This window comes from Grammomys surdaster, unplaced genomic scaffold (assembly GCF_004785775.1).
Source record: "Grammomys surdaster isolate TR1022 unplaced genomic scaffold, NIH_TR_1.0 215, whole genome shotgun sequence".
Classification (NCBI taxonomy): domain Eukaryota; kingdom Metazoa; phylum Chordata; class Mammalia; order Rodentia; family Muridae; genus Grammomys; species Grammomys surdaster.
The window spans coordinates 3756318-3782454 of NW_021604660.1; the positions used below are offsets into that span (position 1 = coordinate 3756318).

General features: G+C 41.1%; 2 protein-coding genes across 3 annotated transcripts in view; one reads left to right on the forward strand and one right to left on the reverse strand.

Moving 5' to 3' along the window:
- The first annotated feature begins 630 nt into the window (after nucleotides 1-630).
- Mcm9 (minichromosome maintenance 9 homologous recombination repair factor) overlaps nucleotides 631-26137 on the forward strand; it is an 82377-nt gene continuing 56870 nt past the window's right edge. The window contains exons 1-8 of one of the 2 annotated variants that reach the window (XM_028772587.1): nucleotides 631-704; nucleotides 4166-4484; nucleotides 8087-8403; nucleotides 10770-10851; nucleotides 15535-15735; nucleotides 18778-18903; nucleotides 20258-20377; nucleotides 22771-25957. In XM_028772587.1, the coding sequence (XP_028628420.1) occupies nucleotides 4181-4484; nucleotides 8087-8403; nucleotides 10770-10851; nucleotides 15535-15735; nucleotides 18778-18903; nucleotides 20258-20377; nucleotides 22771-22781 (1161 nt within the window). In that variant the 5' untranslated portion in view covers nucleotides 631-704; nucleotides 4166-4180 and the 3' untranslated portion in view covers nucleotides 22782-25957. Of the gene's footprint in view, nucleotides 705-4165; nucleotides 4485-8086; nucleotides 8404-10769; nucleotides 10852-15534; nucleotides 15736-18777; nucleotides 18904-20257; nucleotides 20378-22770; nucleotides 25958-26137 lie in introns of those variants that run through there. The other variant, XM_028772586.1, reaches the window with a different exon arrangement.
- Asf1a (anti-silencing function 1A histone chaperone) overlaps nucleotides 23728-26137 on the reverse strand; it is an 11781-nt gene continuing 9371 nt past the window's right edge. Inside the window, exons 3-4 of the mRNA XM_028772588.1 lie at nucleotides 25409-25585; nucleotides 23728-24122 (exon numbers count right to left, since the gene is read on the reverse strand). Coding sequence (XP_028628421.1) covers nucleotides 23910-24122; nucleotides 25409-25585 — 390 coding nt within the window. The 3' untranslated portion in view covers nucleotides 23728-23909. The remainder of the gene's footprint in view (nucleotides 24123-25408; nucleotides 25586-26137) is intronic.

Genomic DNA, 26137 nt, shown 5'->3' on the forward strand with positions numbered 1-26137 from the left:
CAGAAAGCATTCAAAAAAAATTGTCACCTGGAAGTAGGCAGATTCCTTAAATACATCCCCAACCCAAAACAAAAAATAAAAATAAAACCAAACAAAATAAAACCTACAACAAACCTCATGTGTACTAAAATAGCTTAAGATGCTAACCAAAGTCAAGTACCAGATCGCCCACACCCCGCCCTAATATGTCACCAGGGTTCCCTGTCTCTCCGCCCTAGTCTCCAGTTCGCCCATTATCCAACCCTGGAATTCTTGCCTGCTTGAATTATCCACTTCGCCCAAAGGCCGCCCTCGAAGCCCTTGTCCCGCTCAAACCCCGCCCTATCTCCCGAGTCCCGCCCCTCAGACGTCTAGTCCCGCCCAATCCCCACCCCCAGCTCCCCGAGTCCCGCCCCTCTCCCTGCTCCCGCCTCCCGCTCGCGGACTCCAGCGCCGGTAGTGGCGCGTGCCCGCCTGCGTCCGCACCCGGAAGAGCAGCAGCGGCCGGAAAGTTGAGGCTGTGCGCGCGGCTCGGGGTCCGCGGGAAGCACAAGTTCTTCAGAGGCCGAGCGAAAGCAGCCCGAAGAGGCCTGCGCGGCCCCGCGCAAGGCGGCCCCTCGAGCGGCCGCGCGCACGCCCCGCCCCCTCCAAGGCCGCGCGAGCCGGGCCGGGGTGACCACGGGAGCAGCGCGGCCCCGGCGACCAAGACAGTGCGTGTTGAGCCCGTAAGTGACCGCCGCAGCCTCGGGCCACGGGGATCGCTTCCCTCCCGTGGTTGGCGTCATGTCTCGTCCGCATCCTTTAGTTTCTCAACTCCCCGCGGGGCTGGGAGGCCACAGCCAACCACCTGTGGAGTCGAAGCGAATTTGGAAAGCACCCCTACGCCAGGCTCCCGCTTGCCAGGCGGCCTGGAGGCGCGCAATGAGCGCGCACCCGCGAATGGCGCGCAACGCGGGGCTGAGACGCGCGGCCCGACGGGGCGTGGCCACAGCTCCCGAGGGGCGGAGGCTGCGGGAGCCTGGGTACGGGGCACCGCTCTATCCCCAAACTGCTCTTTTTGGCGCCACCTTGCCGTGGACCTTACGAAATAAAGCAAAGCCATTTTATTTGTTTGGGTGCCAAATACTCAACAAGGGAAAAGGAGAGGCAATTTGATAGTTGTACACCCCCACCCGATCCCCCAGACAATACTGTATTGGGATGCCTGCGTTTATGGGTTTGCAAACTTGTCTAATTGCACGGATGTTGGAAGAAAAAAAAAAGCTGTATTTAAAAAATATCGGCCCATTTAACACTGTCATTTGCCGCTTTAACTAGGCAAAAATTTAACCTGCCCCTAATACGAACTTAAAATTCTTCGCCCACCCTCTTTCTGCTTTGCTGGAGTTGGGTATGTTGTTATTGTTGTTTCACATTGCTACGTTTCCTGCTCTATATTCGTTTTGTATTCGTAAAATCTTAAAGATTTTCCTTTAGTCACTGTTGAGGGTAGGGCAGTGATTTTTTTTTCCCCCAACAAAGATCCACATCATGGAACACTATGACCCCTTCTCCAAATGCTCTCTTTTTTTACTCTTGGCTGATTGATTATGCTATGACCCAACCAAAGTCAAGTTGCTTAGTATTTTAATGTTGGCCTACTTTCACTGATCCTGTGAAAGACGACTTCTCTTCATCTCATACTAGTCTCCTGTAATTGTCAGTATGTTTGGTTTAACTGTGATGTGACTTTATACCTCTGGTACCTCCTAGCTAAGCAGGTGTTCAGAGAAGGCAGAATGTTGCTAATCAGGAGCCAGTGTGATCCACCTGAGGGATGCCAAACGGAACTTTGAACGGAACTATATATAGCCTTCTTCGGTCACAGGATTTGTAGAGGATGATATATGTTATATAAATAACTACAATAAAAAGCACGTCTTTGCTCAGGTGCTTCCGGCTAGTATGGAACGCCCATGGCTTCTTCTCTGGTACCTGTCAGCTCATTTAAATTGAATCTCTCTCTTTATTGTGTTCTCTCTCTCTCTCTCTCTCTCTCTCTCTCTCTCTCTCTCTCGTGTGTGTGTGTGTGTGTGTGTGTGTGTGTGTGCCTGAATAGTACATGAAACACATGTGTGTTGCCATCAGTGGCCAGAAAAGGGCATCAGATTCAGATCCCTGGAACTAGAGTTATAGACAACTGTGTGCCTTTCCTATATTGGTGATGGGATCTAAATCCCGGTCCTCTAGAAGAGCAACAAGTGTTTTTAGCCTCTGAGCCGTCTGTCCAGAACCTTCCTCTCACTCTTACATTACCTTTTTAGCCTCTCTAGAGTGGTTTGGTTTAGATCCGTCACTTGGGTCTCAGAGGGATCTGGTATCTTTTACTATGCTTTTTCTTTCATTTGTGAGGATACTGGCGTATGCGTGGTAGACAATAGGAAATGGATGTAGATTCAGGCTTAGGATTTGTGATTTGACTGTGCATGTGAACATTTCCTTGTTTGAAAATACACATTTGAGAAAGAAAGGCTTGCTCAGAGAGTCAAATAAGTGAAGTACATATAATATTTCTTTGAAGTCTTATTGTCAAAACGTAATGCTCCCTTCTTTTGTCAGTTTCTCTAACTTTTCTGCACCTTTAACAACTGTCCCTATGCTAATAAGAGAAAGCAGGAAACAAATTTACTGCTGTGTACAATCCTAAAGCAAGTCAATAGTCATGGTAGAACTATCAATCTAATTAATAGTATGCTTTGTTTATGAAGCTGTGTGTTTGTGTGTGTCTGTGTGTGTGATGATGATACATGACTGTAGTCCCAGCACTTGGAAAACTGAGGCAGGAGAATTGCTGCAAGTTCAAATCCAGTCTGGGCTACATAATAAGTTACAAGTCAACCTGCCCAGCAGAGTGAGATGCCCTCAGAAAACCACTAAAGGCATGAGGGAGGTGAGGCCCAGAACTTGCTATGTTAATAAAGGGCTAATGAGGAGAAAGATTTTCAGAAAACATGAGAAATACTTTGTGCTATTTAATACTTTGATGATCAGTATCATCCAATTCCATGAATTAAAATTAACTTCACTATTTGTTTGTTTTTAAGAAAACACATTTACAGTCAAGATCTGTAATTCCCTTGTGTACATTAAGCCGTGAATTCCCAGGGAACAGGGTCCAGGGGCACAGGCTCCTTCCCACGACCTCACACAGCATGCTTCTCTGGTTTTGGTGGGCTGCTGCTCACGTTGAACCCAGGTGCCTCTCTCATTGCCCCCAGCTCTCATTATTTTTTTTTTTCACCGTTTCAGGCATCTGTCCTGCCTCTTAGAGTGCACAGGATGCTCAGAATGCACACTAATCCTGGAAAGAACCTTACCTTTAATGTGTGTGTTTACAATGGTGCCATCAACATGCTGACACTACAGTGTCACTGCGTGTGTGTGTGTGTGTGTGTGTGTGTGTGTGCGCGTGTGTGACAGACAGGAGAGGGGGAGGGGGAGAGGGAGAGAGAGAAAAAGAGAGAGAGAGAGAGAGAGAGAGAGATATTATGAGTGCACGTATATTATAACATCTATGTTGTGGTCAGAAGAAACTTTGGGGCATTGGTTCTTGCCTGCCACCCTGAGACAGGAGCTCTCTCTTGTTTCTGCAGTGCACTACCTAGGATAGTTGACAGCTCCAGCTACTGAGCAATATTCCCATCACTACCACCCATCTCTAGCACCTATCTCAGTAGTAACACTGGAATTGCATGTGATGTGTGCTACTGCCCAGCTGGTTAAGTAGGTTCCAGGCATCCAGGCCTGGGTCCTTAGGCTTGTGCTGCCAACACTGAGCCTCCCCTGTGGCCTCAACATCACTGATTTTGATTTTTTTTTCAAGACAGGGTTTCTCTGCATAGCCCTGGTTGTCCTAGAACTATCTTTGTAGAAACAGGCTAGCCTCAAACTCACAGAGCTCCACCTGCCTCTGCCTCTGCCTCCTGAGTGCTGGGATTACAGGAATGCATCACCTTGGCCTAGCAACTTCACTGATTTTTAAACCACATGTTTTTTATAACTACAATAGGTAATTCATCTATATGTAAAATTGGATTCAGATGTTATGTTGTGAGTACCTTGTGACCCAAAACTAGAATCTTTTTTGGTAAATTGTGTGTAAAGCTTTAATAGCAAAGGTATAATACCATCCTTTTTCTCTTTTTAGTAACCTCGGCTCGAGATGAATAGTGACCAGGTCATACTAGTGGGTCAAGTGTTTGAGTCCTATGTTTCAGAGTACCACAAGAATGATATTCTTTTGATCTTGAAAGAAAGAGACGAAGATGCTCACTACCCAGTTGTGGTTAACGCTATGACCCTTTTTGAGACCAACATGGAAATTGGAGACTATTTCACTGTGTTCCCCAATGAAGTACTAACAGTTTTTGACAGTGCACTTCGAAGGTCAGCCTTGGCGATTCTGCAGTCCCTTCCTGAGCCCGAGGGATTTTCTATGAAGCAGAATCTTCATGCCAGGATATCAGGTGAGTCATAAGCATGGTGTTGGAACGTAATATTCTGGGAAGCTTTAGATAAACTGTAACACACACAGGATTCCGAGCCCTAAGAAATAGTTGTTGTTCTGCAGCTCGGCAGGTGAGTGTGCTTGCTGCCAAGGTTGACAGCCTTCGTTTGATCCCCGGAATGCATATGATGGAAAGAGAGAACTGAGCCCCAAAAGTTGTCCTCTCACCACCAAATGCACACTGTCACAGGTGTCCGTGCACACACACACATGCACACTGTCACAGGAATTCATGCACACACACACACACACACACACACACACACAGTCACAGGTGTCCATGCATACTCACACACATGCACACTGTTACAAGTGTCCATGCAAACACACACATGCACACTGTCACAAGTGTCCATGCACACACAGGTGCACACTGTCACAGGTGTCCATGTACACACACACTGTCACAAGTGTCCATGCACACACACACACACACACATGTACACTGTCACAAGTGTCCATGCACACACATGCACACTGTCACAGGTGTCCAGGCACACAGACACACATACACACACATGCACACTGTCACAAGTGTCCATGCACATACACACACATGCACACTCACTAAATAAATCTAATTTTAAAAAATGATAGATGTTTCTATTTAAAGTACAGATAATACTGATTGTCTTCTGGGCATAGGATACTTGCCATGCCAAGCTCAGGGAGGGAGAAAATATGGAGACATCAGTGTACTTGTATAAAATTGTAATCTAAAACAGCTTTATGTGACTACTAACAATAGAATATTGGTAAAAATGGATTAGAGAAGCTCCTGCCCCATGATTTTCAGAACTACTTTATGAGGTTGTGTTTTATATATCACAGTGAGGATTGTGCTACTTCATGTGACTACTAACAATAGAATATTGGTAATGTATGGATTAGAGAAGCTCCTGCCCCATGATCTTCAGAACTACTTTATGAGGTTGTGTTTTATATATCACAGTGAGGATTGTGCTGCTCAGCTCTCAGGAACTCGACACATGCTTGTTGAGTACATGGTGGTGTGTGCACATGTGTGCATGCTTGTGTGTGTGTTCACATGTGTGCATGCATGTGTGTGTGTGTGTGTTTGTTTCTGCATGTCGGTATGTGTGTGTGAGAGGCCAGGCCTCCATGCCTTACCACCTCAGCTTTTTAAATAGAACAAAGATTTTGGTTGCAAATTGTCAGTTTTGGTTAGTGTTGTGTTGCCTTTGTCTTTTTATTATAAAATTTAAGCAACATAATATGAAAGATAAAGAAATCTTTGTTTTTGTTTGGTTTGTTTCCTTGTTTTGGGTTTTTGTTGGTTTTTTTTGGTCGGGGAGCTCAAGATAGGGTTTTTCTGTGTAGAACACTGGCTGTCCTAGAGCTCTATAGACCAGGATGGCCTAAGAACTCAGAGATCCTCCTTCTGCTTCCCAAGTGCTCGGTTAAAGGCATGCACTGCCACCAGCATCTGTCAGGAAACCTGAGTATTAAGCCAGGTGTTGTGACACACGCTTTGAATCTGAGCATACTGAGTTCCAGAGCAGCCAGAGCTACAGAATGAGACCATGTCTCAACCACCTCTCCACCCCACCCCTGCAAAAAAAGAACTTGGGTATTTTATTTCCAGGAATTTGGATATAAGAAGTAATTTGATTTCTGAGTATTGAGTTGCCACTGTTCAGAATATAACAAAACTCCGTGTGTGTGTGTGTGTGTGTGTGTTTGTGTGTAAACACGATACAGTCTGAATTAATACTAATAATATAGAATATAGTCATTCAAAAATAGGCAAGTCGGGGCTGGAGAGATGGCTCAGCAGTTAAGAGCACTGACTGCTTTTCCAGAGGTCCTGAGTTCAATTTCCAGCAACCACATGGTGGCTCACAACCATCTGCAATGGGATCTGATGCCCTCTTCTGGTGTGTCTAAGAGAGTGACAGCATATAGTGTATTCATATACATAAAATAAATAAATACATCATTAAAAAAAATAGGCAAGTCATCCTAGGAAACACAGAAGAAGGAAGCAGGAAGGCGAATGTTGGGAGTGCCTACTTTGTCTATATAGTATCTGGCGAGAGAAATGACTGTCTATACAGTATATGGAGAGTCTAGCCAGCTAGCAGAATAAAGTCAAATCCACCTGGAGACCTGTCACCCATTATGCTGGGTTCAATGTAGCCCCGTATCTCAAATGTCTAATTTGTGTAACAGATCTGCTTAGTTTTTCTACATCAGGTAAGATCTTGTCATGAAGCCCAGTCATGCCTGTAACTTGAAACCGTACTGCCTCAGCTTCCTGAGACTGCTGGGATTACAGACACACACACACCCTGATTTGATTTTTCCTAAGCTACCTTGTGATTATTGCTGTTGCTGCTAGGCTTTCAGAGTAGCTGTATCAACAGACCAAAAGAGTGCCGACCCAAGAAACTGAAGCCACTATGGTATTTACTATAGTTATTTCTTACCAGCTCAGCAGATACAAAAGATCAGTCTTTACAGTTACCAACCAGATTTATACTTGATCTTAGCCAACAGACTGAGAAACAATACTTACTACATTTTTTAGCCACTAAATTTTAGAATGAGCATCAGCCAGCAGAGCAAACACTCCTGATAAACCCATTAGAAATAACCTTGACTAACAGGACTGGCATGTTTGCACCCCAGTGGCTCATGGTTTTTGCATAATATTTTTTCTTTGGCATATTCAAACCTTTCAGTTGCTCTCTTTTTTTTAGTATTGAAAAACCATGTGTTTTTGAAAGGATAAAGTGATAGTGTGGATAAAGTTCTATACAAATCAAAGCTTGAAAACAGTCATATTTAAATTCTGAATCTGAGGAAAATGGACCTGTTGGTCACCATGATACCATCTCTGTGGTCTGCTGAGTAATGACTAAGTAAGTTGATCTTATGTGTGACAGGTAGAAGAATTTTGTCCATGAATACACTTAGTTGTATATTTAGGTGCTACTGAGACTCTTCATGAGAGCCTATCCTTCTTAGCCCTGATGGTAGTTTCTAGAGATGTGCTTTCAAAAGAATCCACTACTTTATGTTGTTTGAAATCTGTACTCATTTTCTTAATTGGGTTGATGATCTGATTTGTTTTTTTAAAGTACAATACAAACATGGTCATGTGCTTGCTGTCCAGCCATAAAGTCCTGAGTTTGGATCCTTAGCACCCGGGTATAATCCTGGGTATGGTAGCGAGCACCTGTCATCCCAGCACTCTAGAAGCAAACACAAGAGAGTCCCTGAGACTTGCTGGCCAACCAACCTCATGGAATTGGTGAGCTCTAGGTACAGTGAGAGACTTAGTCACAAAATACAATGTGTATAAATAATTTAGGAAGGTACTGGACATGAGTATCTGGTCTCTGCACATGTGTACCTACCCCCCACACTCATACACAGTAAAGTAAAAATTAATACATAAACATTTCTCCCCTGAAATACAGTATTTTCATAATATTTCATTTTATAAATAAAATATTACAATATTTTCTGGGAAAGAAATAATATTGTGTGGAATCAGCTATCAAAGTGTAAGTTGATGATGTTGTTTTTCATTAGGTTTGCCTGTTTGTCCAGAACTGGTCAGGGAACATATTCCTAAAACCAAGGATGTGGGACACTTCTTATCTGTCACTGGGACAGTGATCCGAACAAGTCTGGTGAAGGTTCTGGAGTTCGAGCGGGATTACATGTGTAACAAGTGCAAGCATGTATTCGTGGTGAAGGCTGACTTCGAACAGTATTACACCTTCAGTCGGCCATCTTCCTGTCCAAGCCTGGACAGCTGTGATTCCTCCAAATTCACTTGCCTTTCAGACTTGTCTTCATCTCCAGCCAGATGTCGGGATTACCAGGAAATCAAAATTCAGGAGCAGGTAAATGATCAAGTCAGTGAGAAAAAAATAACCAGTTTGGACATGTTTTCTACTACAGTCAGATGGCCGGGATTAGAGAATATAAATTGGTCTTCCACTTCACTTAGTGGAAGACCAAAGTCAAAGCTGTCGAGTGTATTAGAATGTAGGTTTTAGAGACTGTGCAATCACTGTTTTGGAGCACTGGTGACGTTTTAGAACTACTGAATTGTATTAAAATTTTAAAGTAAATATTGGCTCTAGAGAGATGGGTCTGGGGATTAGAGCACTTGCTGCTGCTCTTGCAGAAGACCTCCGGTTGGTTCCCAGCACACACATGAGGATCCAGCGCCCCCCTCTGGACTCTGCTGGCACTGCATGTGCATGATGCACAGACATACATGCAGGCAAAACACCCATAACATAAAGTAAAAATAAGTACGTGAACAAAAAATTTATATTACATATTCTAAACTAGCTGCACTTAGGAATGTGATAAAACTCAGTTTAACTGATTGTCCAACATTGGCAAGTACAGAGATTGACGTTTGGTTTTTAACAACTAAAGAGGAACTTTATTTCCTTTCCTTAAATCAAAGGTGTGTTCTCACGTAAATAAGGAGATAACATAGGCAGCTCGGGGCCAGCTTGTAGGCTCCTCAGTGTGGAGTTCTTACACTTCATCTTTCTTATCCCTGCAGGATTTGATTTAAATAGATCTTACTCAGCCCTTGCTGACCTGGAACGCCCCATGTGTGGGAATACCTTCTGTTTGAAGCTGGCCCTGACAATTGCACCACTATTCTGTACTCATGTCCTATGTACTGTATATTCAGTCTGTTGACTTTAAGAGACAGTGTAGTCAATGTCACTCTGCTTTGGACTCTGGTATACCTTTTTCCTACCTCTCCGTCATGACTCAGTTCATGCCTGATGCAGAACAGTGTGGTAAGATGTGGCAACGAGACCTAAGACCATTCACTGGAAGTAGTGAGGTGTCGAATGCAGTGCCACCCTCCTCATGAATGTTGAAAGTTACAGATGCCCATGGATTGATAATATCTGTCTGTAGCTTTGTGTGTGGTTCTGACACAACCGGGCCAGAAGAAGTTTCCTTTCTTGTGAGATTCCTGTAAAAGGGTAAGATAGGCGTGCTTCGTTCCTCTTACTGTTCCATGTCTGCTGTGCTGTTCACTTAGTGGAGAGGGCAGCCTTTGCTCAGGAGTAGAATTCCGAATGAATCAGAGCAAGCCAGGCCCACTCTTGGGTAAATGATAGCAAAGGTCACATGTTTTTTTTCTTTTACTTTCTGCCATACCCTGCCACAGCACACATCCCACGCTGGCCTCAGACTCCCAAGTGCTGAGGTGGAGATTGTAGAAATATGCCACCATGCTGGGCTTGTCTTACCATTCTTGATACGTACCTTCTATTCCTGTGGTGGTGTATGGTCTAAAATGGTGGCTTCCATTCATGACACCTGTATTCTAGTTAGAAGAGTGACGAAGGAAGGATGCTTATATGAACCTACCCTGTAATCAAGTCTTGTCAGCCTGCTATTACATGATTGCCTGCATGCCATTTGCCAGGACTTAGTCTTACGACCACATCTAGCTTCAAGGGAACTTGGGAAACAATCATTTATAAGGTCATGTCTATGTGGAATAAAGCCAGTGATCTGTTACTAAGGAGTAACCCCAGGGACTGGCTGGTTTTCCAGATCTTCAGGCTGGAGATTATGAAAGAAATATATCTTCATTGCTAAATAAGTAGCTTTGTCACCAAGTTTAAGTTGTTGGAATATGTATTGGTTTTTAACCACCTACAATGTAGATTATAGATTATAGTTGGAGATATTCCTCATATTTGATGGTACAGTTTTAGTCTACTTTAGTGAATTCTTGTATTTTAGTTTAATTTTGTGTATTTGCATGTGTATTGATCTCTGTGTGTGAATGCCCACAGAGGTGAGAGGGAGGCAGGTCAGATGGAGCTGGGGTGACAGGTGGTGTGAAACTGGCCTTCTGGAAGTACGGGAAGAAATTGTGACTGCTGAGACATCTCTCCAGTGCCTAGATAGGATCTCCCTACATTGCCCCAGCTGTCCTGAAACTATGTAGAGCAGACTGGTCTTGAACTCACAGAGATCCATTGGCCTCTGTCTTCCCCGTGCTGGGGTTACAGAAGCACACCACCACACCCAGCTAGTGTTAGTGAATTCTGAAACTGATATCAGTCATCATGTTTAATAAAAATTCCTTAAGTCTTATCATAATCAAACTATATTATACTATCCGAGAAGTGGAAACAGTTTTAAGTACTACCATATTTTGGGATCTTTAGCATCTGCTGAAGCACACTCACTTTCTTATCTTTTCGTTTGCTAGGTGCAAAGGCTGTCTGTTGGAAGTATCCCACGATCTATGAAGGTTATTCTAGAAGATGACCTAGTGGACAGTTGCAAATCTGGTAAGCAGTTACCTTTTAGTTTTTGAAATGGCAATTCTGTTAGTTTTGAACTCTTAGCTTAGTCTTGAACTCTTGGATGTGTGGTCCTCAGCTCCTTCCCTCTACCCCCACCCCCGACCCCACCCCAGAAGTTGGGACTGTAGATGGGGGCTACTGGATATGGCCAGCAAGAGTAAACTTTTGGTAGTTTGCATAGGAGGCTCTGAACAGTCATTTATTTTTATTTCCCACAAAGTTACTGACAAGGGACTGAGGGCATTAAGTGGTCACCCTGTGAAGAGTTAGGCTTAGAGAGAGAGGAAGGAGGAAGAGCTAAGCTGGGGCTTAAAGGTTGCCTGCTCCTGTTGCTGGTCCTTTCTGACAAGGAACTAGACTTACCTAACACCATTTAAAGAACTAAGCAGCAGGATTGTAACATAAATCCAGATCACTGATATCTGATCCAGGGCTCCCTTCAGTGTGTCATGCTTAACGGTGTCATCCTAAAAGGGTTCTGGTGGATTTGGCAGCCAAAGACTCAGGACATCCTGAGTCCTGTCAAGTGCGACTAAAAATCTTACTGATACATAAGCAAAAGGAGTAATTGTTTCTCACTGCTGTGTGCTGCTGATGACACTGCAAGCGAGTCACATGGGTTTTGAAAAAGAATATTCAGTAGAGAACAGTGTTTCCCTGTAGTGCATTGAACCTGAATTCTGTCTACACTGCGATCTTAAGCCATATTTCTTTCCAATGTCATTCATAATAAAGGGCAGGTAAGCAGTATGCTAACAGCTATTTGCCTCCTTACCCTAGCTGTAAACCTAAGAAATCAAAAGACAGAAAATGTGTAATCCTTGCCCTTCAGGAATTCACACTCCTCAGAACAGTGAAGTGGATTGCTGTGCTGACTGATTATGCTAAAGATCAAAGTGATGGATCTGCTGGGGATGCCTGAAGGACTACAGATGCTAGGGAAGGGAGGCTCATAAAGAGATGGCAGTGTTGAAGTGGAAGAACTGGAGCTTCATGAATAGTCTGCATATTAACGATAGGAAAATACAAAACTTTTAAATGTATGTTCTGTTTCTGTGAACTTCACAGTTACAATGATCACATAAATCTGCCATTCAAACTACTTGCACACATGAAACCATTTATATCTTTAAGTATTTTAAAATGTTCTACAAATGCAAGGTAATTTTAGTATAATAACACTGAGCTGAGATTCCATTAATTTATATGTGTACATATATGATCCAATTTTCATTGTAGTATCATGAATAAGTCAAATAATTTGCCCAAGGACAGTGGCAGTAAGATTTACATCCAATTCTAATGAGATTGTTATTCTTGGCCACTCTTACTGTTTTCTATGTAATCACTGTTTGTAGAAATTGATTTTTACTAGTGGATACTATATTGAAGTTAAGTTCCTCCTTTAATGATTGTGGAAAGACCCTCAGTATAATCCATTAGAGTGAAGATAATAGGGGTGTTTCAAGTAGGTATGCACTGAAACTTACTTTAGCTATGTTTATCTAAAACTTTAATGGGGAATACAGTAAGATGCCATTATTCTAGATTGACCTTGAAAGGTGAATGAACATTCTTGGAAACACATATGTAAAACACGATTACTGTGTTTGTCTGCATTTGGCATGAAGTTGCATTTAGCTAGAAATGTGCCTGTTAGTGTTTACACTAGCACCACTATTTTTATGTGGCTAGTACCTAATGAACCCTTCTCCAGGAAATCAAAAGCTCTGGAGAATACACATTACTCACAGAGATTTAGAGAATGAAAGGTATTTTGTAGCACAAAAACATACATGGCTGTCTTGGGCAAGAAGAATTGCCTGCTGCATGGTGGTATTTCTTGTGTAAAATATAAATATCAAGATTGGGTTCGAGATCTATTCAGCATCCTGCATTCAAGATTGTGGGGAAAAATTAGAGGGGGCCGCAGTGGTGAAATCCAGGAGGCTTCCGCGGCGGCAGGCCCCAATGACACGAGGAAGTCCTTGGTTCCAGAAAGGTTTATTGTCATGGCGGATGGTGGATGGATCTGGATGTACCCCCGTAAAACTCAGGGCAGTCCCGAGTTAAATAGGGAGGGAAAAAAGGGGAGGATCGGGGGAGGATCTGGGGAGGCATACTTAATTTGCTTCGCCCTCTGGCCTTCATTAGTATGTAAATCCCTAGGCCCTGAGGCCTCTAGTCACACCCTCTACCTATGCACTTAGGGAGGGGCTGTAATGGCCGGTCTACGTGACTGAACAATGTAATTCTATGGAGACAAGACTGCTTTTCAGGACCCTGGGTTCTAGGGGCGCTCCGAACTCCTGCTGGTTCTCGGGCAGAATCTTGGGGTTCTAGGCAACTGCCCAGCCATGACCCAGAATACCCTTACACAGTCCCACACAAGATGACTGAAATTTAGGGGGACTAAGTTTATGAAATTTTTGTTTTGTTTTTGGTCCCCCATTTTATATTCCTAAAATACTGGATGTGACAAATTCTTAAATACTTGTTAAGTGACATGCTGTATTATATGTATGTGGTATGATCACAGACATCAGGGATTAGTAAATGTACCCAGAAGCCGCCTAGCGTCTCTTCAGAGAACATAGAAGTGTGGTCATTTGCCTCCCAGGAATAGGTTTTCCTCAGGTAGGAAGGAACAACTAAGGAGCAAATTGGTTGTTATTGGTACATAAGAACAAGGCAAACATTTTTAAGGCAGTGATCTTTAACCTTTTTAATGTTATAAACCTCAAAAGTAATATTAAAATAAACCATCTTTCAAAGAGTGAAAACATAGAACAATATCGTAAACTATTTGCCAAGACAGTACAAAAGTCATATGAAAATCTTCTTTCAATTCAAAAGTATCGTTTGGAGACCTGCTTCCCTGGCCTGATCATATTACATGTTGCTGCCCTTAAGCAAGATGGTGATGAAGCCATATCCCAAAGTCAAGATGGCGACCAGTCACAGGGGCAGTGAGCAATTTGAAATGAGCAGGCTGATCACCATCACTGTTGGCAATCTCACGAAGTTGGCAGCTAATGCTGGGGCCAGGGTTACACAAGGACAGGAGTGAGGTGGCAGTGAGAGGTGAGAGGGTGGGGCTGTACTGTGCCTGGAGCCCGTGCTCAGTGGAAAGGGGGTATTTTCAAAAAACTGGACACAGGAAGTTCAGACCAATTTAAGTAAAATTTTGATTTAGATCCTGTGGCACCCATCTTCCCAGCATTTGCTGGAGATACCAACACTATGGAATTGTCGTCCTAATTGATAGTCTGTGATCTAATGGTTTATGGGGTGGGGTATAATAAGATGTCTCTGTATCAAAGCCCCCCCTCAAAAAAAAAAGAAAACTAAAGGCCTGTTCTTTGATTGGGTGTGGCTAACACTGGCATAGCCACAAATCGCAGAGAAAGCTCGAAGGGTCCTGGATCGTAACAGGCTATCTAGGGATGGATACTCACAGACTCTGAAGAAATGATGTATCTGACAGAAAGATGGGGGAAGAGAAAAGGACTCCATGTGGCCAGGAAAGACCTAGGCCATTGGGCTGGGGACTCAACTCCTCTCAGGTTCAGCCCATCTGACAAGTTATCTCTCTAATGGTGAATAAGCCAATTCAAGCCAGATTGTATTAAAGGCAGGTTTATTGAAAGCTGCTCTTGGGCAAGTTCACCATCCCCAAGAATTGGCGCCAGGGAAGTTGTCATGGGGGGGGAGAGGGGTAGAGAAAGGGTGCATGCACAGAGAGAGAGGTGAAGAGACCAAAATGTCTGGATTATATAGAAAGAGCCTCTGGGTGAAGGGCAGCCCAGCCTCTGGGCTGGAAAGTTCAGAGTTGGGAGAAGGGGATGTCAGGTAGGGGCTGATGCTAGAACCTGGATGTTAGGTCTGCTCTGACATGTAAACTATGCACCTCAGTCCCTTGTCCTGGGGTCTGAAACCAGTCATTTTATGCTTTGAAGTAGAATCAATATCCACTGATCTATTATCGGTCATTCCTTCATTGGAAAAAGCAGGAGACTGAGTAAAATATTAATAAAGTAAAAAGGAGCACATAAGAAACTAAAGTACGGGCTGGAGAGATGGCTCAGTGGTTAAGAGCACTGACTGCACTTCCAGAGGTCCTGAGTTCAAATCCCAGCAACCACATGGTGGCTCACAACCATCTGTAATGAGATCTGATGCCCTCTTCTGGTGTGTCTGAAGACAGCTACAGTGTATTCATATATAATAAATAAATAAAAATCTTTAAAAAAAAAAAAAAGAAACTAAAGTACATGCCATCCAGCACTAGAGCATCTACTTTCCTGATTCCAAGCTAATGCGGTTTCAGTTTCTGGCTGATTAGTTTCTGAGAGAATGAACATGTCACCCAACATAACAGGGATAAATTATGACTGGTCCCAGTAAAGGGTATTAATTGTGTGATTATTATGTAGCAGATTTTTTTTTTAAATGCTGACTTTAACTTTACGTATTCAGAAACAATTTATTGTTTTAGGGGCTAAGGTTTGGGGTGTGTTTTAACATAAAATTGGTCATTGCTTTCTGAATGAACAGATGTACTTGGAAACAGAAAGTATGTGGGCAGCTAATTTCTAATTTCTGGTCTTTTGAGAACCATCTCACTGTGCATGATATTCCTGCTGGACTCACTGGTGCTTTCCTTAGGGGATGACCTCACCATCTATGGGGTTGTAATGCAACGGTGGAAACCCTTTCAGCGAGATGTGCGCTGTGAAGTGGAGATTGTCCTGAAAGCCAACTATGTCCAAGTGAATAATGAGCAGTCCTCAGGGATGGTCATGGACGAGGACACTCGAAAAGAGTTTGAAGACTTCTGGGAATACTATAAGAGTGACCCCTTTGCAGGTGTGTGATTAAGGACATAGGGCTCATCATAATTTACTACGTTCGACTCAGCACTTAAATGGGATATGACTTGCAGGCAGCTTATGTGATGTGTTAAGACAGTGTGGCTTTGTTGACGGTTATCATTTAGTCAGTATCTTCAATAGCAGTCTTCAAGTCCATTTCTGACATTGAAATTTTGTTATTTCGTGTGTGTGTGTGTGTGTGTGTGTGTGTGTGTGTGTCTGTGTCTGTGTCTGTGTGCGATCCTGTGGGCACGTATGTCAAAGCCAGAGGTCAATCTTAGGTTATCCTTCAAGAGCCATCATGTGTTTGCTTACCCCCACCTCCAACTCGCAGAAACAAGTTGTGTGACTTGGACAGACGGCTATTATTTTAGGCTAGCCTCGATGGTCAGTAAGGCCCAGTGGTCACTTGTCTTTGTCTCCCCTGACTTGGGATTACAAGCATGTGTGAGCATGCCCAGCTTTTCATGAGTGTGCTGGTCAGTCCTCATGCTTTTATGCATTAAGTACATAGTTTTCTAGCATATTTCCAAATAAAGACCATGTTAGCTGAAGATTTAAAGTAGGGGAAAAACTGAGGGAGAGATGATGGACAGAACACATTTGTCGTCATAGCATAACATTGTGAGCTTTCGATGTATTACATAAAATAACACACCACAGCCTTGGGTTTAGAAAGTATTATTTATTGAAAAAAAACCCACATGTATAAAACATGAATTAAATCTTGTTTTCATTTTTCTTTGGAAGTTTCTCAAGAAAAATAAACTTTATCTCCAATCTAATGTATATTATTTTATTCTCAAGTCACAAGCTAAACTAGACACTTGTTTTACAAAGTAAGGCTTCCATTCGTCTATATATGGACAGTTTGCTTTTATTTTGTGGGATTTTTTTTTAATCTTCCAGGTCTAATACATACGCAGCATTCTCTGATCTTCCTTTTAGTTAATCAGTATAAAAAGGAGCCCAAAGTTCTCTAAGCTGTGGCTTTATGTACCAAGTACTTTAAAAATCATCCATTTTTCAGTAGTTTTTTGACTGAGCCGTTGTTAGGTTCAGGTCCGGGGAAGACGGCAATGCTTCTCAGGACCGTGTTCATTCCTTATCCATTCCAGTGCCCCAGCTCCCCTGCCTTCATCACACTGCACTCTCCCTGGATATTCCCAAGTCCCTGTGCTCATGACTCAAGACCTGTCTTGTAATTAGAAAGCTGTAGCTATGCAACTCATTTGTCAGATAAAGAGTGAATTAAGTGTAATAACCTTGTAAGTTAGGAAGACACCATCCAAGTCAGGCAACATTTCTTAGTATGAATGAACTATCTATTTGACCATTTTGAAGTTGTACGTGCATCTTGCTGGAGTGGAGAAGAGAAACTGCATCCAAAGGGCATCTCTCTTTTGCAGCCCAGTGCTGTTGTTCTTGTCTCCTGAATCTGCGGGGACTGATGGGATCCCAAGCATAGTATTTGGGTCTGCTGGATCATTTGAACTCATATTGTGCTGACCCAATTATCTTATACCAGAAGGTTTTCTGTAAGATAACAGAGGGCCATGTTTAAAGAGGAAACTTGGCCACAGACACTATGACAACATGGTCTGAAACCAGAAATTTGGAGGGGACTGAATGCATCATGTTCCATTACAAAGCCATGGAAAAGGGAGACTGTAAAGAAGAAAAGTAGAGGCTCTTGCACAAGACAAGCACTGGGACCTGTGTCTAGGCAGAACACTGACCCTGTGCCCTTTACCACTGGAATGTGGCTTTTGCCAGCATGCGATAGTTCTGGCTGAGCTTTGCCTACTCTTAAACTTGGTTCTTAGGTCCATTCTGTTTTTATGTGTAACCCTTGGATTTTAATCAGATTCTCAAGTCTTCTTGGCTTAGAGCCCTGACCTGTTTTCTCTAGGCTTTCTGTCTAGGAAGAGAGAGTCCCTCTACTAGTAATGCACTTCCTATATTTTCTACATCATCCTTCGGGTTTGCTTTTAATCAAGGGTGTTCTTTCTTTGCTATTCTTGCTGTTTTACGGCTCATCACCATTGGGTACTTGCCACTGAGTCAATGTTGAGCCACTACAGGATGGGAAGTAGCTCAGTGGTTGGTTCTATTCCCCAAACTAAAAGATTGGCTCATTACAAACAGTCTTTGTACATGAGTTATTAAGCAAGGACAGGCTCAGGGAAAACTCACTGGGATCTTGTCGACTGATGAGACCAGTGGCTGGATGAAATACTTTATTTATGAATACACTAAAATGATTCCCAGATTTGTTGCTTTTATTTAAAGCACACAATTGGACTTCAAGATCCTCACCTTGGATTACTGGAGTTGTATTTTGCAATGATCTTAATATACTGATACCACAGCAACTTATTCCAAATAAAACAATTTCTCAAACAATCAAGAACACATGCCAAGTCAACCTGCAAGGTGAACTAACTTTGCTTCAGAAGCTCTGCAAGCCTCTGCTTACCTCTATAACAGACACTAGTTATTACAGTGCTGAATTTCTGAGGCTATTTTCCTTCATCTAAGTAGTGGGGTGGTTTTAGTGACATTACCAGAGAACATGGCTGCTTTATGTTAAGGGATAGTGCTGTTTGATAGCTACAAGTTGAAAGAGAAAAGGAAGCTCTTTTTTTTTTCTTTTATTTTTTTTTAAATTCAGTTTGACAAATTTATAGAAACTTGAGTAGGTAGTACTCAGGAAAGAAACCACTCTTCTTTTCATGGTACTAAATCTGAAACCTAAATGAGGCCAGTGCAGTATGGTGGCACCACTCGGGAGACTGGGGCAGGATTATACATTTAAACCACCTTTGGCTACTTTGCAGAACCATCTCAAAAACCAAACTGAAAAAGAAAAGCAGAATCTAAACAAAGCTCCTCATTCTCTTTTCTTACTTGCCTTGCCTTCTTTATCATTTTAGATTAGCACAGAGTGTTACAAGAACATGGCTACAGGATAGGGAGGGAGGTTTCAGGTAGAAGTCCTAGAAAGCGGTAACTTTTGATCTTTCTCACTTCCCAGGAAGGAATGAGATACTGGCCAGCTTGTGTCCTCAAGTGTTTGGGATGTATCTAGTGAAGCTTGCTGTGGCCATGGTACTGGCTGGTGGAATTCAAAGAACTGATGCTGCAGGAACAAGGGTTAGAGGTCAGTACCTCCTGATACTTTCAGAGAAATACTACCATGTACAGGGCAAGGGCGAGCCTTTCTTTCTTGAACAAAGCCTGCTTGTTGGAGGGTGAGTTATAATGACACACATTTGAACATGCCCAAATAAAACCCATTACTTAATATACCAACTTCAAGAAAATTAATTTTAAAAGCTGCCTCTAGAGCTGTTTTCTAAATGTAGTTTCTAATTGGATTTTTCATATTTAGTCTGTATCCATATTTATCAGAGGCTACTTTCTCTAATCCAGAAAGATGAAAGAAATCACTAAGTTTTTTAGTGGCTATATACTACAAGCCTGTAAAGGTGTCACAAAACTAGCTCCCTTGGAGGGAGAGGGAGAGTGTGTCTTAATGTCTCCAAGCTGGTTTCCATCTGTGACTGTCAGCTGCTACACACAGTCGTCTGCCTGCTGATTTACAGCAAATATGCCATCTGCCAGGAGCTGCTGCTGTAGGTCACACTTGAAGCAAAGACTGCTCTAAGTGTGCAGTACTATCTGGACGGCAGAAAGCTCCTGTGCAGCAGGCATGGCACGCACAGAGCTGTAACCACAGACCAAAACACTGGTACTCCAAGCCAGGCTATTAGTACAACTCTAAGACCACATAGTACAGAAGCAAATAAACAGAAGCATTTTGTAAACTGTGTATTTTGATCATGTGCTATCTCCAAGGCACTTTGCTAAATGTTGAGCTTAAATAATGGTTTCTTATTAATGTATTTATGAAATACTTATTACTAAAGAAATGTTTTTGTCCAGTGAAAATATCTGCCTTAGGACAGGCATGTGTCCATTTCTATTAACTGTGAAATTAGAGTACCTGGTCATTTTAAGGTAGACATTCCACTAAGCTATTGAAATTTACATAGATGAAAATGTTTTTATTCAGTTAACATAATCATAATGGTTTGATATGTATAAACCATGTATAAAATCCTCAACATTTAGAAGTACTTTAAAAAATAGAATAAAGCCTTATATGACTTGTATGGATAGCTTTAATCACTGTAGTTTGGATTTAAAAATAGATACAACCAGAAAGTTTTTATAAGTCAAGGATTTTTAAAATGTTAAACATGGGCCTAAGCATCTGGAAATAGCACATACTCTATTAAAAGATTTTAAATTTTAAATGTCACATTCAGTAATCAAAATTGCTGTATTTGTGACAGCTAACTTTTCTAAAGATTTTTCTACTTAACTCCTTCCTTGAAAAGCCTTGCATAAAATATATCAAAAATACCACATAAAATGTAATTTCTTTATTAGTTGCTTGTTATTCATAGATCCTTCTAAAAGTTTTGAAGTTTTACATTTACTTTTTCTAGGTGAATCTCACCTTTTATTGGTTGGGGATCCTGGCACAGGAAAATCACAATTCCTTAAATATGCAGCAAAGATTACACCAAGGTCCGTTTTGACCACAGGAATTGGATCTACTAGTGCAGGTACTATATGATAATTTTATATAATTTAAAATTAATATAGAAATGAACATAATTACTTCCTTATGAAAAAGTAGCTGTTGTAGGATACATTTCAAATTAGTTTTTAGATTTTTCAAAGTTACTGCCAAAAATGGAAGGAAACGTAACATCCTTTTTGTACAATTAAAAAGATAGTTCAGAAAGGTCCATGTCCTCTGTATTGAACTTAGTTTTATAGGAAAATGTAAAGATGTCATTTTATAAAGATCTACCAAACAAAACATCAAAGCAGGGAAATTCATTTACAAAGTAGGTAGACAGGATATAGCTTAAGGCATTTTCATGGACAATAGTGGCTCCTAATGACCCCTCTAAGGGAAATTTGTGCATTTAGAAAGCATATTTTCACAGGTGTACTACGAGATTTTGTTCATATATTATAATAATTCTACAGCAAGTACATTACACACAGACTAGTTATGACAGGAAATTTAGGGAAAATTATTTTTTAAAATATGTCTTGATGTTTTCTACTTTTAGTTTTGATTATTTCTCTTGTTCTAAAAACAGGAGTTTGGTTTCCCATATTTTGTTAGTGTTATTACATGTTAAGATACCCTCACTTCTGTAGTCTTCTCTCAGAGTTCTTATATAATACACCTTTAAACTCATGATAAAAGAAAAATATCCCAGTGGTCCCATCTGGGGACTTTAAATGCTGTATTAATAAGTGTTGATCAGATGGGCTCTGTGAATTGACATACCACCGCTGTACACTTTGAAATCCTCATGGCCAAGTGTGACATTGTGTAATTACATGAACTGATTGCCAGTCAATCATGTGGAGTACCAAGCACTGAGCCCATGCCATCTTACAGGCCACTGAGCCCATGCCATCTTACAGGCCACCATTACTGAGGACGTATTGCATAGACAGCTCTGGCTTCAAGTTGTAGTGACAATGTAAAGTGAATATTATTCCCTCATTTCAGATGTCAAGATCATAATCCAAAGGTGAGAAAAAAAGTAGTAAAGATTTTGTAATTGTAGAAACATTGGTATTTCTTCCCCACTCAAAAGATGTCAGTGGCCTTTGACATTCTGTGATCAGTTAGAGTCAAGCTGCACACGGTAAGGGCAGCAAAGGGCTACTTTCATGAAAAACTTACTATAAATGTAGACTTGTATTCATGGTCAGATGATATTTTACACTATGGATTATGATAGAAAACGTCATGGTCTTTAATTTCTGTATTACTTTTCGTTTACTTCTTTTGTGTGTGTGCATATATGGAAGTTAGATGACAACTTGTGGGAGAGTTAGTTTCTACCGTGTGAATCCTGGGTATTGAATCCTAGTAGTCAGGCTTGGCAGCAAGCACCTTACCCACCGAGTACCCACGCTGACAACCCCCATAGACGTTCTTAGTAAAACTAGACCCAGAAACTATAAGATAAAACAAACAGTAACAGAAGTGAAGGGTCAGACAAGGTTGTGAATGAGAAAATGCATGGATGCCTCCTCAGATTTCTGAAACGCTTCCTCAACTCAAACAATACCATCATAACCTACTCACCTAGCTCTTCAGCAGCATGAACGGAGTGTATGTGTGTGTGTCTGTATGTGTATGTATTCACCAGACATTTATTTACACTGGAATCAAACGCCTTTAATCCCAGAACTCAGGAGGCAGAAGCAAGTGGATATCTGTGAGCTGAAGGCTAGCCTGGTCTACATAGAGAATTCAGGACAGCCAGGGCTATACTGAGAGACCGCATCTCAAAAATAAGAAACGGAGTGGAGGGGGGCAGTCTATAATCCTTGTATCTATAATTCGGACATTTCTTTTAATGAGGCTAACCAGGAGGAAAATCCCTGCATGCTAGTTTGTTTCTTAGTTCTTAATGTTTAAATGTTTCTATTATTATTCTTTTACTTTTAAATTCTATGGAGCAGTAATATTTAAATAAAAGGCAGTAGTTTTAGGTCTCAAACTTTTGTGACAGTGGGCCATATTTAAAAATTGAATAAAAACCTAACCATATAATGTCATTACAAAGTGGTTTTTATAATTAAGACTAAATACTCCAGTGAAATGCTTTACTTGGCGATTTAGTTTATTTCTAACAAACTTATTCTTACTGTATTGATCACTGAACTCTGGTTTTAACACTTTCTCCTAATTATAGTTAGACAAAATGAGATTTTTTTTCAATCATTTTAGTAGTCAGAAGTAATTTATTTTTAAAATCTATGAACTGGGTAATGGATAATACCGTAATAATCTGGAGTCTTAAATTTCAAAGTTTAACATTTAACAAGACTTCGTTTCACAAATTTTCCTTTTAAAATAGCAAGAAATATACAACTTAAAGAGTCTGTATTTAAACAAATGGCCATTCCTTTTCCTCAGAGTGCTTTTAAAAGTGCAGTATAAAAGCTCAGATGGGAAGGCACTGCATATATCGTATGGCTATCCTGTGCATCATCACCAGGAATCAAATGAAAATATTGTACTGTAAATTTAACGGATCAAAACTTGGGGGAAGTATTTATTTCTCATTAAAGAAAATAAGCTTTTGGCCCATTTATTTGGTGAATTTCTTTCTAAAACTCCTCTTCAGGAAAAAAGTCTGGAAAAGATGTCTAGATTATGTCAACTACAGATAATGCCCTGATCTTACACATTAATGAGAACCAGAGGATATGGGGTAATATGGCTGCAAATGGTAAGACAAACTTCCTAAAGTAGCCAGCCAGGATAAAGCTAACTAGACCTTTCTGAATCATCCTCCTTTAGTAGTAGTGCCAACAACACAAGGTCAGCGGCATTTCTGTAAACGGAAAGAAAGAACAGATCTAGTCATGATAACGTGATGTACTTTAGAGACTCTAGCCACGTTGGAATCTCTGAACAGTGATGGTTGATGATCGTGGTGTCTCGGTTTCAGATGTAGGGAGGCATACACCAGTCAGGACTTCAAAGGCAGCCACAGTTGGTAATAAGAACTAGAAGACCAGTGGAACACAAGCTGTGGGGAAGATGTACTGGGGTGCTCTAGGAAAACCCTGGTGGTATGTAATTGATTTCAAATCCCATTTTTACTACAGAAAGGAAGTTTTCTCCTCAAATTAAAGGGACACTATCTTCACAGGAAAAGTCATTTTAGTTGAAGTAAACTTCGTTCTTTTAAAGGCTAGTAAGTATTATTGCCCAGGAGGCTAACACACCTTTACAACCTGGTCTAATAATTGATAACTTTTCTTTTTATAAGTATTTTAATTACATATAAAAGAGAAGAAAATAATATATATGCTTTAATCAGATTAGTTTCATGAACAAATAAAATAACACATTAGAGAAAAAAAAGTACTTAAAAATAGTTGTATTTATATTCCACAATTTGCTCAAATACTGGTTTTCTTATAAACTTTCTACAGGATGTTTTTAAACAAATTCTTCACATTTCACGTTGACTATGTACTTACGGAACTTCAGGGAAAGAGTTCTGTTTTTAATAGCTTAATCTGTACTAATGGGATGGCACGTGGTCACATGCAGTCCATGTGGGATTCTAACATAACATTGAGTGAGTTTTCTGACGTGGACCATCCCTTTGACGCTGAAGGTAATGCATCTGTTGAAAGAAGGGACTGTAGATTTGGGTTACTGCTCTCTGCATCTTCCAGTTTTTCTGTGTTATCTTCCCAGTTAATGTGGAATCTTGTGACTCGGGGATTAGATGCCAAAATATTCCTTTGAAGCTAGAAAGAAAAACATTTAAATGGTAAGCACTAAGAAGGTTAGATTACCAAGTGAAGCACTCAGGACCACAGTAGCAAACAGTAAAAGAACTATTATTAACCTTTGGAAACAAGGTAAGCGGTGCTGACACGATAATCTATCAACATATTTCACCTCCCAACAAAGAGCCAGCTTTATACTTCTTCCTAAAGAATAAGGGAGGGAACGTCTTCTTGTACACCTGTTAGAGGAAGTTTTAGTTAAGTGAGTATGTCTTTAGCCTGATGTATTTTCAGGTTGGGGATATACTGCATACTCTGGAAAAGTCCCTAGGTTCAATGCTAAGCACTAAGAAATAAAATACAAAAACCAGACTTCAAATGAACAATTCCCCCAAACAGAACCCCTGATTATTGGGATCCAAGCAGTAACATTAAATCTCAGTTTCAAAACAGTATTGTATTCTACTTTCTTTTACTGCCATACAAAGAGTCTACAAGGGGTAACCCTGGTTCAACAGGTCTCCAGACTATGAAAAGCATCCCGCCCTCACCAGCAGAAAGGAGAACTATAGTCTGTGGAAGAGTACCACAGTCAGTTTATTTAAAAAGTCACCAGTACTAAACCCCTTAACCATTCCCAGTGGAAAAATCTAAAGGTTTTAAAGAAATGTTTTTAAGACTATTGAATCAGATTTTAATGTCTCAGAATTTAACTTGTTACCATCAGAAATACTTAGGAACTCTAGTTTAACCTTTAAGAATAGCAGATAGGATAAATATGTAGACATTCTAAATATTAACGAAAATAAGCACAAGCATGGTAACACCTGTAATCCTAAGACATGGACATCTGAGGAAGGAAGAATGCCATAGTACAAAGCCATCTTGGGCTACAGCAGTCTCAAAATTTCTGCCAAAGAAATGAACAACAAAACCAGGTTCATCTTGGCCATGATTTTGGAAAGAATCATAGGCAAAACTATTTTTAGTCATGTCACTACAAACATAAGACCTCACAGGTCCTCAGGTGAAATGAAATCCCTAATGGTATAGAGAAACAAAGGCTTGCTTTTGCAGGAAGCCCTTCCATTTTATTAAACCATCAGACTCAAGGTACCCACCTAACAGTAACTTGTGGGGAGGCAGGGTGGAGGCCATCCATGCAAATGGAACAACAATTAGTTTGTTCAAGTGCTACAAAACTTCAGATCTGCTTTAAGGCCATGTTCATGATATACTATGAAACAGCAACCCCTAAAAGCTGGATACTACAAGTAATTAAAGAGTAAAAGTAAGAAAATTACCTTAGAAAAGTCTGGTTTTACTGGTGGGTTTTCCCTTAATTCTGTTTCAGTATATTCATTATTTACATAGTAGCCAACTCTAATAAATTCTTGACCTCGGTAGGTGCAAGTAATCAGTACAACTGTTACCCCCACTGCGTCTGCATCTGGGATGAGCCCTGCATTCGGTGCATCAGCCTAGAGTAATTTAAAAAGAAACACAAAAAGGCTGTTAGTGGTAGGTATAGCAAACTGAGCATTAATTAACCTTAGCACTACTTGAAACTGTATTAGTGGGGAAGAGGCAGAGTCCTGCTATATAGTCTTGGCTGGCCTCAGATTCACTCTGCTTTGCCTCCTGAGTGCTAGAGTTACAGGTGAACACCACCCCACCTACCCAACAAATGTTCTTTGGTGAGAATTGGCTTATACCTAGAAAATAAGGTTAATGTTTCTCTCTAGTAGTACTGGGTACCCTTAGTACTTGCAGGCATAATTATAGCTAAAGAGAGAAATAATTGCCGGGCGGTGGTGGCGCACACCTTTAATCCCAGCACTTGGAAGGCAGAGGCAGGCGGATTTCTGAGCCCGAGGCCAGCCTGGTCTACAGAATGAGTTCCAGGACAGCCAGGGCTATACAGAGAAACCCTGTCTCAAGAAAGAAAGAAAGAAAGAAAGAGAAAGGAAGAAAGGAAGAAAGGAAGAAAAGAAAGAAAGAAAGAAAGAAAGAAAGAAAGAAAGAAAGAAAGA